Genomic DNA, 17,821 nt, shown 5'->3' on the forward strand with positions numbered 1-17,821 from the left:
CTCTCTCTCTCTCTCTCTCTGTCTCTCTCTCTCTGTCTCTCAAGTAAATAAAATAAAAAAAATATAATGGCCAAAGAGAAGAAAATTTGCTTATAGAATTACCAGCTAGGGAATCCACTGCCCCAAAGCTCAGCATTCTCTTCTTTTGTGACTTATGAATATCAAGATTTTAGGGGGAAGAAAAAAACCACCCTATATTCTTTCCAAGGAGCAACTGAAAATTTGAGACTCGTAGGAACACCGTAACCTTGCTCTTGCCTTCTCATAATATCATTACCTGTAAAGATTTTAATGACATAACCATGTGGGATTACATGCTTTCCTAGGTACATAACATGTAGGGAAGCTGCACTTCTTCTTGTGTGTGAATGGTGAGATGACTGCAAGTAGAATCAACAGAAGAAAAACTGAAATGGAGCATTCTCGTTTTCTATACTTGGCTAAGCTAAATAATAAAACAATCACTGGAAGTAACTGTCCCTGAGGCACCTGGTTGTGGATCGCTTGTCATATGTTGGAAACATTCCAGTGCAGGTTTCTCCTCCACCTTAGAGCATAACAAAAATTATCCATGCTTATGAAATGATTAATGGTTTGAAATTTTTCAGACTTGACATTTTCAACCAAATCAATCACTTTGAACTCTCCAAGTTACTTTCTGATTGATTTAGAATATACAGAATGTTTAAAACACTTGCTTTGTCTGAAACAGTAATTTTTCTACTCAAATTCAGAAATGGTAAACGCAAACATTTTTGGGGACAGACTAAAATGTCATCAAATGTACTACTAATCTGAAAACAATTCTTTAAAGAAATTTTTAATGTAAAAATTTACTTTTATTGTGTGTAAAATAATTTTGAAGCATTTTCAAATTAAATTGGTTATGTTGATATAATCTTTTAGAATCAAAATAATTATGCATTATTTCCTTTCCTTTTTGAACAATATTAATATTGCAAAAATATTAGTCTCATGAAGCTCAAAATTCAGAGACTTTTTAGAGTTTCATTAGTATTTTTGATTTCAAATCCAATCCTGGGCTCTCATTTAGATTACCATGAAGAACACAATGCACTCAAGCATGAAAAGCTGTGCTGCCTCCTCCTACTCCTGTGACACACATCACTAGTTAATCACCTTGTCACCCTCTTACTCAAAATATTGCTTCAGCTAATCAAGGCCAATTAGATAAGGGCTAGTATAAAGAGCAAAAATATTTAAAATGTTTCATAACTTGTCTAGTATTAAAACTATCAGTTTAAACAGACATGCAGCTGTTTATTGGGGACACTAGCTAGAGAACTACATTAATACACCATAAAGAATCCGGTAGAAATCATAAGAATCTATATATTTGTCTTTATTGTAAAGAGTCAGATAAATGGGTATGTATTTACTGTAATATCTATCTACCTGTCTATCTGTCTATTTATCTATCTATGTATCTATCTATCTACCTATCTATTTATCTAAAGTCAAAAATATATGCTCATACATTTCAGGAAGAGAAAACTAGTACGATGTATTTTTAACACATGGCATTACCCTTGTGACTAATATCAGTAAGTGACGTAAACAACAGTGGCAGTATGGTGGGGGTACATTTATCAATTGAGAAATGTAAGACCATCTTACTGTAGGATTTCAAATTTGAGAATACCACCAAAGTACAGTGATGACAGAGGTATGAATTTGAAACACAACTTCCAACATTCCTGGTAATTTCTCAGACTGATTAAGTTGAAAAACATGATACACTGTGATGTGGATAGTACAAAATCCAGCACACCTTCTATAGCAACCAGTGCTGCTCCTCAGCCACAGTGCTGAAATTCTTCACATGCCCACCACAGAAGTCTGTCCAAGCTCACAGGCACATCCCTAAAAACAGCTAAGTGAAGGTTTACATACCAGGTTTGTTGCATATAATCAGTGAAGATCCTTCAGGTCAAAGAACAGAGTTTTATGAGTGGTTTTAACACACCACATGGTAGTGAGGGTGTGGAGTTAATGAAGAAAAGCAAATAGTCTGATAAAGCACAGTTCAAGCTGACTGGAGAAGTGAACCAACTGAATCGTGTTTGCTGGGCCCCAGAAACTCCTAACATGCATGTGGACAAAGCAGTCAATTTCCCTCATGTCAATGTCTGGTGTGGAATGTCAGCAAGAGGTTTAATAGGACCATTTTTCTTTCAAGGTACCATTACAGGTCAAGTGTACCTAGACATTCTATACACATCCATCTTACCTGCTATACATGAACTTTGTGGAAATGATGAATTTTTCTTTCAACAAGACAGCATGACACCACACTACCACAGAGACATTTGAGCTTATCTGGATGAGAATTTGCAAGGACATCGGCTAGGACAAGTAGGTGCAACTGAGTTCCATGCAGGTTCTCCTGATTTAACACTGCAAACTTTTATCTATAAGGGATCCTCCAGGATGATATACATCACAGAAAATCCCTACAGTCTGGCCCTTAGAGAAAAATTTGAAAATGTGTGTGCAGGAATCTCAATAGCCAAGGTTATTCAAGCAGCAGTTTCACTATACTAATGAAAGTCTGGAAGTTTATAGCCACCACTTTGAATACCTCCTCTAACTGTAGAGGACAAAGGTAACTTGTATTAATCACATGATGTTTTAATAAATTTAGTATTAAAATATTTAAGTAAGTTTTACTTTTCCTGAAGTGAATATATATATATATATATATATATATATTCTAAAATTATACACTAAATGCGATGCTTAGTGGCACAGTGACCATAGTTTAATAGTACAAATAGCAAAATAGCAAAGATAGGTCAGACTTTCTAATATTGACCCATATTAGTACATATTAATACCTTAATATTTATAAAATGCCTTTAGTTTCATGATCTAACATACAATGTGTATCTAAAGAATAAAAAATTGAAATGATTGTAATACAGTAATTTAAACAAAGTGAAATACAATCATGCTAGAATTCAATTTCAATGGACAAAATACACTGATTGTAGAATAATACTACACACTACATTAAGAAAGTAAAATTAGGGCCAGCCAGATAGCTCAGTGGACTAAAGCATCTGCTTAGTGCTTAGACAGAGTGCAACAGCCAGGGTTCGATTGCCGGAGGGTCATACATGTTCTGCCCCTGGGGTGCACAGAGATCGCAACTGAGAATGGGCATGTTGGTGTGCACCTGTAATCCTAGCACTTGGGAGGTTGAAAACAGGAGAATGACTATGAGTGTAGTCTGTGTAGTGAGTCCCTGTAGACTCTATACTAACTACATAAAAAAAGAAAGGGAAAAGGGAATGTTTTCCAGAAATTAATGAATAGCATCTTAGACAATGATGACTCATCTAAATTCTTTGTCCAACATTCAAAAAATAACATAAATAACAAACTTATTGAAAAAAAAAAGAGAGGTCACACCTTTCGTAAGAGCATCTGCAAAAGAAATCCTAGGAATGAATCTAACAAAGGAAGTAAATAATTTTTACATTGAAAAACTATATCTGGCCGGACAAATAGCTCAGTGGATTAAAGTGCCTACAAGCAGGTACAGGGGCCAAGAGTTCAATCGTCAGGACTGCAGAGCTGGTCCTGCCCCCTGGTCTCACTGAGACAGCAATTGCGACTGGGGATGGTGGTGCATGCCTGTAATACCAGCTCTTGGGAGGCTGTCAATAGGAGTCCAATCAGTAGGAGTCCAATCTTGTGGTGATAGCCTGCACACCCTGTAGACCCTTCTGTAAAATACAGAAAAAATGAATTAAATAATTTAAGAAATTAGAAAAAGAAAAACTATAATATTCTGAAAAAGAAGATTGAAGAAACTATCAGAAAATGGAAAAATATCCTTCGTTCTTGTTTAAACTCAAGGTAGGGGGCATCATGATTCCTGACATGGAAATATACTTTAAAAGCCATAAAACAGTATAACACTGGCAAACAAAAACATACCTGAGGATCAATGAAACTGACTAGAACATGCAAAAACAATTTCAAACGCAGTCACCTAATCTTTGACAAAAAAGGTCAAACACCTTCACTGGAAGAAAGATGACCTCTTTATTAAATGATGCTGGAAAAATTGGTTTTCACACGCCAAAGACTAAAACTAGATCCATATCTTACACTGTGCAGTTAACTAAGATGTAAGTGGACCAAAGATCTAAATACTAAAACAGAAACACAAAACCTACTGCGAGATAAAATAGGTAAAAGATTCTTAAATGCATAGGCATAGGCAAAGACTTTATGAACAGAACACCAGTCACACAAAAAATATAAAACAATAAAAAACTGGGATCTCATCTTATTAAAAAGATTTTGCATAGCAAAAGAAATCACCAAATGAGCAAAAAGACATTTTTGACAGCTGTTCCTCAAAGGACTGGTATCTAGATTATATAAAGAACTGAAAAAGTCACATCCCTCAAATTTAAAGACCCAGTCCAAAGAGGAGCATCTCAAATGGACAGAGACTTCTCAGATGAAGAAGTGGAAATGCCAAACAAATATATAAAGTCATGTTCATTATCACTGGTCATTTTTATTTTTATTGGCAAAACCGGGGATTGAACTCAGGCCCTTGTGCTTGCCAGGCAAGCACTTATTCCACTGAGCTATCTCACCTGCCCCTTCACTGGTTATTTGGGAGATGCAAATTAAAAGAACACTAAGATTCTATTTCATTCCAGAAATATTTACTATTTAGAAATGAACCATTAACAAGTGCTGGTGGGGCTGTGAGGAAAAATGAACACTTCTTTGCTGTTGGTGGGATTGCATACTGGTGCAACCACTGTGGAAATCATTGTGGAGATTCTTAAAAATACTAAAACCAGAGGTTCTATTCCATATGGCAATTTTCCCTTCTGGACTCTTCCCAGAAGAATTAAAAACTTCATTCCACAGTATACATGCACACCCATGTTTATAGCAGCAGAGTTTGTAGTGGCTAAATCTTGGAAATAGCCAAAAAACCTATCAACCAAGGAATGGATGAAAAACATGTGTTTTTTAATACAATGTAGTCTCTCACAGCCAGAAAGAAGGATGTTTTTCAGACATATCTAGGTAAATTGATTCAATTTAAGACTGTACTCTTAAGTGAAATGAATCAGACACACATGTTCAAATATTGCATGGTTTCTCTGGTGTGAGAAGCTGAAAGTGTAAATCAAGACCAAAATATATAAGTATAATAAAATTTCATATATATATATATATATGACTTATATATAACATATATAATATAATATCATATCATATAAAGTAAGGAAAATTTCAAATGGGAGGGGAAGTAGGGAGCTAGGAGAGGGAAAGGAAGGAAGGGAAAAGGAAGAAAAAGAGAATGGAAGGAAAAGAAACAAAGATTTTATAAATAAGGAAGGTAATAGGAGCTGAAGGGAGTGGAGGAAAAAAAACAATCATATAGAGCTGGCCAGATAGCTCAGCGGACTAAAGTGCCTGTTTAGGCAGACACGAGGACCAGGGTTTGATCCCCAGTGTGCTGTGCCATCCCTGCCCACAGGGTGTGCTGAGACAGTGATTGAGACTAAGTGTGGTGGTACATGCCTATAATCCCAGGGCATGAGAGGTTGAAAACAGAATTACTGTGAGTCTGATGTGTAGTGAGATCCTAAGACCCTGTACTAAATACATTTAAAAAATCATAATATATCATGTTGAGCTACAAATTCCATATGAATTTTATCATCATGTATATCTAAATGTAGCCAAAAAAACAATTTTAAAAATAAAAAGTAACAATCACCTGGTGTTATGGTTCAGATCTGGAATTTACAAAAGCTTCATATGTTCATAGGTAGAGCTTTGGGAAAGTGAGGGAATCATGGGGGCACTATACTCATGAGTGGGTTAACCTACTCATGCACTCATACCTGAATGTGCCATTAGAAGGTGGTACCTGGTCGAGGGAGCTGCATCCCTAGGACTGAGATGAGGAAATGCCTATTCCTCTTCCTGGCTCATCTTTTCTTGCTTGGCTTGTGGCTTGCCTGAGTTGAGCAGTTTACTTTTGCCATGGCCTTGCACTGAACCATATCTGCCATGGACCCATAAAACCATGGACTGAACCACTGAAGCTATAAGCCAATATACACCTTACTCCATTAAGTTGGAAGTATCAGGCATTTTGTCCCAGTGATGGGAAATTGGTACATCTTGAATACTTTTTAATCACTTCTATTAATCAACAGAGTAATTTTTAAAACTTTTTATCATGTAATGTTATAATTTGGGTGTATGTAATGATCATATGAATCATGGAGAAGTTGTTCCTATATATGATGTATCTTGATTCCTCTTTTATTCCCAACCTCCTTTCCTCTCTTTAACCTCTCTTCCCTTCATTATTTACAAAGCTTTGCTTTTATTTTATCTTTTATCATTTTTTTTCCCTTTCTTCTTTCCCCCTCCCCCTCTTCAAAATTCCTTTCTTTGGAATAATTTCTTCCTCTTCACAATACCTATTGCACACTTTGGTTGTTATTTACACTCTCAGTTTCTCACACTAGTGAAAATGATCATTACACATATGTATATGATTCCTTTCACTTAAGAGTATGGTTTCAAGATGCATACATCCACCTAGAAATGTCTCAAATTTATCCTTCTTTCTGTCTGAGCAGTTCTTCACTGTATAAAAAAATCACATCTTTTCTAAATTTCTCAGTTGATGAGCATTGTGCTGTTTCCAAGATTAGATTTTACAAACTGTGTTGCTATAAACATGGATGCACACATATTGCTGTGAGATGATGCTTTTAATTCTTTTGGAAATATACCCACAGGTAAATGGCTGGGTTGAATGGGACTTCCAATCCTAATTTTTTGATGAATCTCCAAACTGATTTCCACAGTGCTTGCATCAGTCTACACTTACACCAATAGTTAAAGGTTTCTTTTCCCTCAGAACTCCCCCAATATTTGTCATGAAAAGCCAAAAATATAATTTTATAAAATGATTATGAAAATTATGAAGAAAAGTAGTAAGAAAGGAGAAATAATTATGAAAATCCAAAAAAGATAGTATTAAAGATAATTATTTCATTTTTCAATTATATGTGTCAAACTAGATTTTCATATTTGAGCTATTGAGTGAAATGGGTAATAATACATACTGCTTTGCTGAACTGCTAAACAATGAAAGATAAAGACATTGCATGTTGAGAAAACCTTCCCCTGTAATATGTCCTGGAGAAAATAAGGCTTGGGCAATGTAACAGAGGAGAATCAAGAATTATTTTAATGAAGGCATTAATTTAGGTATTGCCAAAGTCATCAAATCCAAATGTTGAGAAGGTATTCATTGACCTGAGGCAGGTATTTTTATGGATCAATAAGTACAAAGTTCTTGAGAAAATGAAAAATATTCTATTAAATAAACAAATACCAGATATGTTAAGGAGTAAAACTTTAGATTTTGAATAGGAAGTTATTATAGGAATGGGAGTTAGAAAGGGATAGAAATTTAGGAAGTTCATAAATAAAGGAAAGCATAACAGATGGTAAATGTCAGCCAAAGTGGGGTAGAAAAACAGTGATATTATATTATTTATTGATCAACTTTTACTAAAAAAGAAATTTAAGGGTTTTATAGAAAAACAAATTTCACTCCATTAATTTGACAAATCTTAGACATGAAAAATATGACAGGATACAAAAACTGGATCTAGATTATTCTTTCTTAACATCAGACAGAATATTAACCATGCAAAAGAAGTTACTCCTGCTCTACATTTCCACGAATGTTAATACTAATATCAGATTTTCTGCAATTTTGTTATTTTTCCCATGCTTAAATGTATCCATTGTATCTCCTTTAAAACTATGAATAAGAGTTTAGTACAAAATACAAAACAAATCCAAGTCATCAATAACAGCTCTGTACAACTGATTCAGAGATAAGAATGTGGCATAAATCAACTGTTGGATGTGTACCCAAATCAACTCTTTAGGTAATGACAGACAGACAGAGAAAGAGGACTGGGCATTAAACTCAAGGCAGCACTAAGCATTACAACAAATACTGTGAAAGTCATATTACTTTGTTAAGTGAAATTCTGTATCACCTATATTTTTTCTGTTTTAGTACTATTTTGTACTCTATAAAATTAAAAAAAAAAAAAACCCTCTGGGCAGTACTGGCAGCCAGTCCCAGGGGTTTTAGGAGAAAATGGAAGGAAAACCAATCGATATTCTATTTTGCCAAATACTCTAGGAGCCAGATACAGCCCAGGAAGAATTTTATCTCGTAAAAACTCTTGAGGGAATTCTTGAAAAATCTTTCCTCTTAGCCTTCTATTAGCTCTATTGAGAAAATATACATCTACCCACCTCTGATCCTGCTATCTGAATGCCATTATGTGCATCTGTTAATTCTATTGGTTTTGGTTGGCACTGTTGGCTACAGATCAAAGTAGGTGATCTGTGGTGGACTCTGGTGCATATGCACTGCACTCTGTACTCTGCTCCAGTACTGTTGTCATGTGGTTCTTGGCAATCCAGTTTACTGCCTTCTGCTGAGTGCTAGGACATTGTATGCCCAATGAATACCCCCCTCCCAGGGGGAGGTCAGATAAACAAAAACTTCTGATCGGTAGCATTGGTTACTTTCTACGGTTTAAACATTCTCAGGGTAGTTTGTTTCAAATGGCCAAGAGAATTGTGCTTCATGAGGAACTGGGGAGTGATGGACAGAAGTAGGAATGATGCAATAGAACTGGTAGCAGGGATGAGAAGTTTTGACTGTTGATAGCACACCAGGGAGATGCTTGTATGTTACTAGGATATTTCTCACATAAACTTGATAGGTGGCTGAAACAGAAAACACTGGTGAATTAGAGGTAGAAGATAAAGCTAACGTCCAGCTTTGTGGCTCAAAGGCAGCAGAGAGAAAGAGTATAATGAGCAAGCAGATATCACTGTAGTATGACTTAATTCTTTCTTGAATATACCAATGAGTGGTTTAGATAGATCAAACGGTGTTCATATTTTTAGTTTTTTGAGGACCCTACATGCTGATTTCTATAGAGTTTTTATAAGTTTACCTTCTCCCAACAGTGTAAAACATTCCTTTACCCCTACACACTCACCAGTTGAATGGGTAGAGAAATGATAGTATGTATGCATTATGGGAAATTACTTCGATAGGCAAAAACATTACACGCATACATAATGGAATTTGCTACTATTAATAATGTCACATATTATAATATATATATATATATATATATATATTTAAAGAATGAAATCATGTCATTTGCTGAAAACTGGAACTGGAGATTGCAATGTTAAACAAAAATAGGTGAGACTCAGGATGTAAAATTCCATGTTTTCTCTCCAATATAGAATTTTTTAAAAAAGGGGAAGGAAAGAAGAGAAACAGAGCAACAGCAAGAGAGCAGAAGTAGAAAAGAGAGACAGAAAAGAGGAAGGGGATGGAAAGGGGGAGGGCAGAGGAAGGGCAGTAAGGGTAAGGGGGCAAAAGTAAAAATAAAGTACGTTATATCTTTGTAGGAATATACAAAAACAAAACTTATTTTAATATGATCTAATTTCAAAAATAATTTTTAAAAGACGGTATGGGGTGGCCACAGTAATACAGGGTAGGAAGAACTTCACAGGAAATTCCAGCTGTTAGGCAACCTAGTATAGGGTGTGTGTGTGTGTGTGTGTGTGTTATGAGAATTAAAGTGTAAAGAACCACTGTGACATGATATAATGGAAGATAAAATCAGTACCTGAACCATTTATATCCCTAGAGCTGGACCTTTGGCTACAAAAAGTTTATCAACTGTTTTTGGTTTATTTTTCAGGACATTTTTATTTGACAAATACATCTGACAATTTTGTAGCTGAGGAAACTAAAACTTTAAATGTGTAAATAACATGCCAATATCCATAGTAATATCAACCCGCACAACTTGAGTATTGCTTACCTATCTCAGCCTCTCCTATTAGATTTGCAACTGCTTGTAATGGGGTCCAAAGAGCTCTTAATTAACAGTTTCCCTTGTGATTGGCATATAAAAGACATTCACTATGTATTTGCTGAATAATGAGTGTGTCTTGTTATACTAATGGGACTTACCTGTCTAAATTTTATATAGTCAATCTTTTGATAAAAATTAAAATATAAAGAATAACAAATCAATAACTGCAGGTATTTCTTTTAATTAATAATATTCAACTTACTAAGGATGGAAGTTGAAGGAACAGAAAATTAATATTACAGAATTCTTCTTGGAAGACAAGGAACTATGTGACAGAATTTTCCTCCAGAAATAAATTGAATTTGTATTTTGAAATGGCGTAGAAACCGAAGGACCATGACGCTAACTCTGAAATGAACTTCCAAAATTTACTTAAATGAGATAAACCTCATTAATAAGTGATTATATTCAAGCACTGGCATTTTATAACAATTGAATGTAGGCTACATTTGCTAACGAAGTTTTATTATCACTTAACTCTATAGCAGTAGCAGTATGCTGTATATAAAATCAGACAAAAGTACTAGAATTCTCATTAATTACAATTATGGTAATTTAGAATCTTTAAAAATAAATTTATTCAAACTCTGTATGCTAATATCTAAAATCTGAGCAGTAGATCGAAGACAGCAAAGTGCAATACACAAACCACAGTTTAATACCTCTCATCTTGTTCTTCTAAATACGTGTAGTTTCTAATGTCTGGCAAGTTGTGTCTTTAAAATATTTTTTTAAAAAGTAAAAAAGGACAAGAAAAAATTTAAGTTTTATTGAAAGTAAGCATTGGTATTTAATTATTTGACCAACCTTGTCTACCTATATCCATTAATTTGAACAGATTTGATGAAAATCTGTAACACCACCATCTTTAAATTGTTATTTTTATTTTAAAATTCTGAACCATATGTATTGTTTGTTACTATGTTTCTGTCTTTGTTTCTGCAATTTGCTCTTACTCTTTAAAATAAAATTAAAAATAACAAAAAGAAACAAGTTTAGTCAAATTAAAAGTCTATTTTTAATGATTTTTCACTAAAAATTTCATTTTTTTTCTAGTGAAGATAAGCCACAGTTTACCCATTCAGTTAAATTTATCATTTGCTTTACAACTTTTATTGTTTGGCTGTCGTTTTCTTCCCAAACAGAAGATATTATCTCTGTGCCAATATATTTAACAAGAGATAATGTTTCATACAATTCTCTTTTTATGTGAATATTTCTTTATCAATTTAAATAAAGAGAAAATATAACTTAAATATATGCCAACTAAACCCACAGTTTTGGACTTTTTTGTTTTGTTTTGAGACCCATTCTCCCCATGTGATTAGTTCAGCCTGGTTTTCATTTGCTATGTAGCCCAAGCTGGTCTCAAACTCATAGCAATCCTCCTGCCTCAGCCTCCTGAGTGCTGAGAAAACCAGTGAGTAGAGGCCCCTCAGGCCTAACCCTGGAGGTATTATCAACAAATACAAAAGCTGCAATTATGGAATTATTTTTGCTTACTTATTTGCTTAGCGATCAGAGCTCATGAAACCTAACACAGAAGGTTGTCTAGACCAAAGACAATACACAACATTTTAAAGTGACATTGACACACATCCGTGTGCAGTCTTTCATCTCAGACTTGAACCCTGTTGCCAAAAGAAAAAAAAAAAAAAAAGGAACAATACCAGAATTAATGAAGAGAGGAGAAAATTCAAATCCCACATCATTCTCACTATTGAAAAATGGTTCCAAATTTACATTTCAGTCTTAAGCAGACAATAGCTTCATCTTCAAACACAGGCACCCAAGATTTAAATAATAAATTTTTGCTCTACTTCTTTAGTTTTCTCACATTTTTACCTGTCACAGGCATCATGAAGAGACAAATGCATGTAGCTCTGCTTTCTGCCATAATACTTATAAGTGCAATTTTGTTTGAAAATATTTTAAAAAAGATTGTTTTGCTAATCATGAGCAAATAGACATCAGATTATAAATTATCTAAGCTTTACTTGCAGTGAAGAGTTGTTTCTCTTTAACACTTTGTGACAAGATATTAAATACACTGTTCAGATTTCATGTGTTTAGTTAGTGTCGGCTATTATATATTAAGAGATGCTCTTTAAGTTCAGTTTGACATGATTTATCTTTCTGCATTCAAGAATAAAACATTTCATGCCTGTTGTCCTTGAGTTTACAGTTTAGTTAAAAAATAATCTGGGTATTATATGTATTGTCTTATTTATTCAAACTTGTTAAAGAAATTTTTACTTGACAATCTATATCTGTACATTAAACAGACAATGGAAAGATTATATTCAGATGGCATGATAAATAAAATAAAATTTTATACTTCCAAAACTCAGTATGCAGTTTTGATATTTATTTATTTGATTCAATATAAATATATCTACTTTGGGCCAAATAACCCTTCTTGAGCACTTTGTAAGTCCTGGACACTTTGTATGATGTTTATCATTTTTCCATCAAGGAACTATTATTAATTCCTTTATATGGAGAAGAGCAGTAAGTTTTGGAGAACCAAGGTGACCAACCCACATTTGTTCAGCTGATCAGGAAGCTCTGGGACTCCATTGTCTGAGAACTGGCGAGTAATAAATTTGTTAATAACAATGCATCCATGCACACCTAATGAATTGTTGACAATATGTTTCTTCATAAAATTGCATCATCTGGCTTTGCCTTTAAGATGAAAAGCATGTTATGCAGAAGCGAAGTATCCAATATTCCTAAAATGTATGGGAACAAGAAAAACAACGCTGCTCAAAAAGTAGAACATAGCAGATGCCACTGAATCCAATGTATACGAAATATTAGTTGTGTGCTTTACTTTTCTGCATATGACTTGGTTTCACAAGGCACAAAAGAAATAATTGCACGAGTATTACACCAAGGCCATATGTACTATTTAGAAAATTAACCAGATGCCAACTCTCACTACCAGTGTCTTTAACCTTGTGATATTATAGTAGATATTTACATTTTTATAAGAATACATATCACTGTTTATTACCTAAAGCTAACCTCATGCCTGTTAAATTATTTATGCATCCATTTCAATATGTATTTTGCATCTGACAGGACAACTCTCCTTAGGACCCTTTTACTGACCTACCTGTCATTATGATGGGGTAAACAATGTCACCTTTCTAGTGCACGATGAATTACAAAGAAGTAGTAAAGTACACCATCCATCATGCTGGCACTAAGTAGGTTTTTAAAGTAGAACTTAGATACCACAAATGCTGGTTAGAGTGCTACTAGAAAGCACAAATTGGAAGCTTATACAAAACGGTCCTGTGATGAATGGACATGACAGCTCTTCAAAGAAAAGGGGCATTCCCCTGCTACAAATAACCTTGTCAAAAGCTAAAGTTGCAGTGAGCTCTGCTGGCAATCAGAATAGAATAATTCAAGAACGTGTTAATAGCCCTGCCTGCTAGAGACACTTGCAAACAGAATACATTCAAAATCAAAAGGGGTACATGCCCAAATCAGTATCAACAAGCACATGAGCTTTATTTGCAATAGGGAACAACTCTACAAAAAAGCAAGACAATCACTACTGCCCTATTAATGATAATGTGTGAATTTCATTAGCTCTCTAAAACACGTGTACAAAACATATGCCAATGTTTGTATGCATGTACGCCAGCCTCTTGGAAACTTTGCTTTGCAGGATGATCCTAATGGAGTTTGAGTTTTAAAATACCAGTATTGGGCTGGGGAGATTGCTCAGTAGAATAAGTGCTTGCCTGGCAAGTGCAAAGGCCTGAGTTCAATCCCTGGTTCCGCCAAAAATAAAAATAAAATAATAAAATAAATATCAGTATCAATAATATCATTTGCAGTTGTTTGATACACACAACTAAATTTTTATATACTTAGTTAATAGATTTTCACTATATATGCATTTATTAAAATAGCTATTGTCAATGACTCCATCTAATTTGTGTGATTAATTTTTCAAACTGTGTTCTTCAAATGCAAGGTTTTTGTTGTATCCATAATCAAATTTTAGTTCTCCAAATAATCCTTTCTGTATAGGACTAGTATTTGAAAGATGGAGGATATTTCTTCATTTGTACCTTAAATTCTCCCTTTTAATTTTTTTTTTTTTTTTTTTGCGGAACTGGGGATTGAACTCAGGCCCCTGCGCTTGCGCAGGAAGCGCTTATTCCACTGAGCCACCTCCCCGAAATTCTCCCTTTTAATAACTTCTTCTAAAAGGCTTTATAACTCCTTTTAATTAATAATGGCAGCTTTAATCAATTCACAAATGATGATTACCACCAAATAAAGACTACAACTTCACAGACATTTAATGAATGTCCAAAAAAAGTTGGCTTTTTATATGAAACAAAGAAACTAAACATGCACAACTGATAAGATAAAATACAGAAAACTATCAGAGACAGGGACTCATATCATGGTGTCCGTGATACCGCTTAGAGATACAAGGACCAGCCTAGTAAGCACAAGTCCTGAGTTCGATTTACAGCACGAGAATAAAGAACCAAACAAATATGTTGAAGTATCTGGACTCATGTTATAGAATTTATTCAATCTTATTCTTCATTTAGCACAATGGGCCAACAGATAATTACACAAGATCATCCTGATGAAAGAGGGACACAAGTTGTAGATTGGTGACTTTTCTGCATTACCTTATTTAAGCAGTTGTCAATGTTTGCCAGAATAAACTGAAAGGTAAGTATATATGGGCAAATCCAAGGCACTTCCTGTTTTTTTTTTTTTTTTTGTGGTTGGTCATTTATTTATTCAGTTAGTTATTGTCCTTTTGAGAAAGTGTTTCACTTTGCACCTCAGGCTAGCCTTGAACTTACCTTGTAGCCAAGGTTAGCCTCAAAAATCACAGTGATCCTGCTGCCTCACCAGGGATCACAGGCATGAGCCAGAGGGGCCTGGCATGTGGTTGTTCTGTTATAAGCATGCTTTTGTTAGGAAGCAAAATATCTTGCTGGATTTGAGCCCATTGGACAGCAGAGAAGGCAAGAGATGTGCGGGGCTTAGGCTAGGGTAGGAGTCTGAGAGAAAATATGTTGGTAACTTTTCAGATCTTGGATTAAAGCCAAACTTCTGAACCAAGGAAAGTATACTGACTGCAGCTATTTTTATTAATATGCAGGTGTGTTTCATTTCCAATACTGACAACCAGAAATAATGTATATTAATCAAATCAAATTAAAAGAGTCCTACACTGGGAATACTACAGACAATTAACATTAAATTCCAACTAACTTATCAGTTAAATTTCTCAAGGTTGTACTGCGTTTTACGCAGCACTGCTGGAAGTCAGACTGTAATCCAACAAGGAGTAGAAACAGTGCTGAAACGTAAGTGAAGCTGCACCTACTGTCTCCCATTCCCTCCAAAAAAGCTTATATTAGGAACAAGTATTCACCATTACATTATTTTGACTATATCTGTAAAATAGCTTTAAATGATCTAAATATTTCCTGTATTAAGCATAAGAAATAATAATTTTAGAAAATTGTGCCATTATAACAGAAACATAACATTTTATTTGTATTAACTAAGAATTATAAAAGTAGGAAACTAGTGATCAGTAATAAATTTGTATATAATGTACTTTATTCTTACTATAGACTATGCTCTGCTCTCTAAGATAAACACATATGAGTTGGTTTCATTCTCATAACAGATTCAGAAAGTTGGACCTGTTACTACTCTCCTCACAGAGATATGGGATCTCAGCACTGGATGGCTTAAATAACAGTGGGTTACTGCAGAGCTGAGATTTAAAACTAATCCATGTGGCTCTAATAGCCTTGCACTTAACTACTGTACCAACACACCACAGTGCCAAAACCCAGCCAACCCATCAAAGGTGCACGAAAAATCTGCACCTGGCTCCCTATCACATGTGTTTTCCATCAAGAAAGCACAAGTGCTGTCTCTCAAGTCTTATATGTGTGAATAATCGCATCAATTTTCCACCTCATTTCCTACGCGCCTACACAGTCTCTACACCCAATCCCCTCCATTTCCATTCTTTCTCTACAGATCAGTGTATTAAAATTGGCCTCTTCAAAACTATAAGTGAAATAAACTTGCACTTTATGGCCTGAGTAAATGTGAATGACTCAGTCCCATATTCAACACCTCTGAATTAAATTCTCCTAACTGCTTTCACTTTCAAAACATGACAAGAAAAGCATCAGGGCCACTTCCATCTTCCTTCCCTTTCCTGGTGCCTCCAGACTGAGGATGTTTAATGGTTACTTTTTTATGTTACATCTTGCCAGTTAGCTCAATTTAGATGAAAGCTGTTGTTTTCTAATTCCATTTCACTGTAAATGACAGAGACAAATGGTCGTATTACCTCGAGAGTTCCTTTGGCAGAATAAGCTGCATAGGAGTAGAGCAGATCTTGGCTGCTGTCTGCTCTGGCTCTTTCGCTGCACGGCTGGCCATTAGGGTGGAAGCACTGGCCGCTGCTGCTCAGCGTCACAGTGCCGGGTGAAGGGCCGGGCACATTTAGCATCACAGAGTAATTCACAAATTGTACATCTTCTAGCCCCAAAGAGGTCCAGTGAGCCTTAATCTTCTTTGAAATTTCCAAATCATCTTCTCTTTTATGGAGTTCTACCAAATTTCTGAAAAGAAAATGTAGAAGCACACTTTAGAAGAGGAGAGATCTTTATTCTTCTGAGATGTGACAGTTCACTATGTGAACAATTATTAATAGATGCTGTAGGAAATAGAAAAATGACTAAGACAGGATCCTATCATAAAAATTATGGTGTTGTAGAGAGTAAGGGCTAAGAAAAGAATTATAGTAAATCAAACAGGATGGATCAATTTCCTAAATTCAGAACTAAGCTCTGTGGGACTGCAGAGAAGTGTGATTAATGTCAACTAGTTCTCTTATTGGTCTCAATCCTTCTATCAACATTTTCATAATCCATTTAAAATCAGTTCCAAAAGTGTGTGTCATGCTGGTTGAGAGTGTTCTATATTATGCTTACTATGACTCCATATAAAATTATTGATTAACAGATAGCTACATTATTTAAAATAATAGCACACTGAATACAATTTGTATGACAAATTACATGATATTGTGAGCAACAAATTCAGCATGCAAATATGAAAACCAAAACACAGATGGCCAAACCTACATGTAATTTATGTTATGCCTTTTACGGTCCTATACTTATTTCAGAATCTGCAATGATACTATTTTCTATGGTATTTTACAAGTTAGAAAAAAGTCTATGTGCACTACATTTGAACATGGGAATTTAGCAATAATAATGTAATCAGATAATTTTTAAAATTTTATAGCTGAAATGGAGAAGAACCAAAGTGTGACTAGCTACATTTTTGAGTATCAATGTATTTATCTTTCAAATTTATATCACCATCGAAACAATTACATGTTAATGTTAATATTATTACTTTTCCCTGTCATGCTATTTTTTCTCACATTTAGATATTTGGGTGAGGATCTAGTCTATTCATGAATCACAAACATAGGAGATAGCTCAGGGGCATAAGCATCTGCCTGGTGAGCGGAGGGTCCTGAGTTAGATTGATAATTATCCAGCGATCAGAGTATGGGAAATAATAATACATCCTAGTTATTTTTTTTTCAGTTTTGAGAAAAGTTCTTGTTAAATTGTAAGGACTAGCTTTGAATTTCTTTTTTTGCCATAATTTTATTGATAAACAAATAGCAATGAGACAGTTTCAAATCAAATTGGTAGGACAGTTTCAATAATTAACACACTGCATACATT

General features: G+C 34.7%; 1 protein-coding gene across 2 annotated transcripts in view; it reads right to left on the reverse strand.

Annotated features, from left to right (window-relative positions):
- Naaladl2 (N-acetylated alpha-linked acidic dipeptidase like 2) overlaps positions 1 to 17,821 on the reverse strand; it is a 577,651-nt gene that overhangs the window by 19,879 nt on the left and 539,951 nt on the right. For both annotated transcript variants that reach the window (XM_023717797.1, XM_012515240.2), the window contains exon 3: positions 16,402 to 16,675. In XM_023717797.1, the coding sequence (XP_023573565.1) occupies positions 16,402 to 16,675 (274 nt within the window). The remainder of the gene's footprint in view (positions 1 to 16,401; positions 16,676 to 17,821) is intronic.

This window comes from Octodon degus, unplaced genomic scaffold (genome assembly GCF_000260255.1).
Source record: "Octodon degus isolate 3935 unplaced genomic scaffold, OctDeg1.0 scaffold00055, whole genome shotgun sequence".
In the NCBI taxonomy this organism is placed as follows: Eukaryota; Metazoa; Chordata; class Mammalia; order Rodentia; family Octodontidae; genus Octodon; species Octodon degus.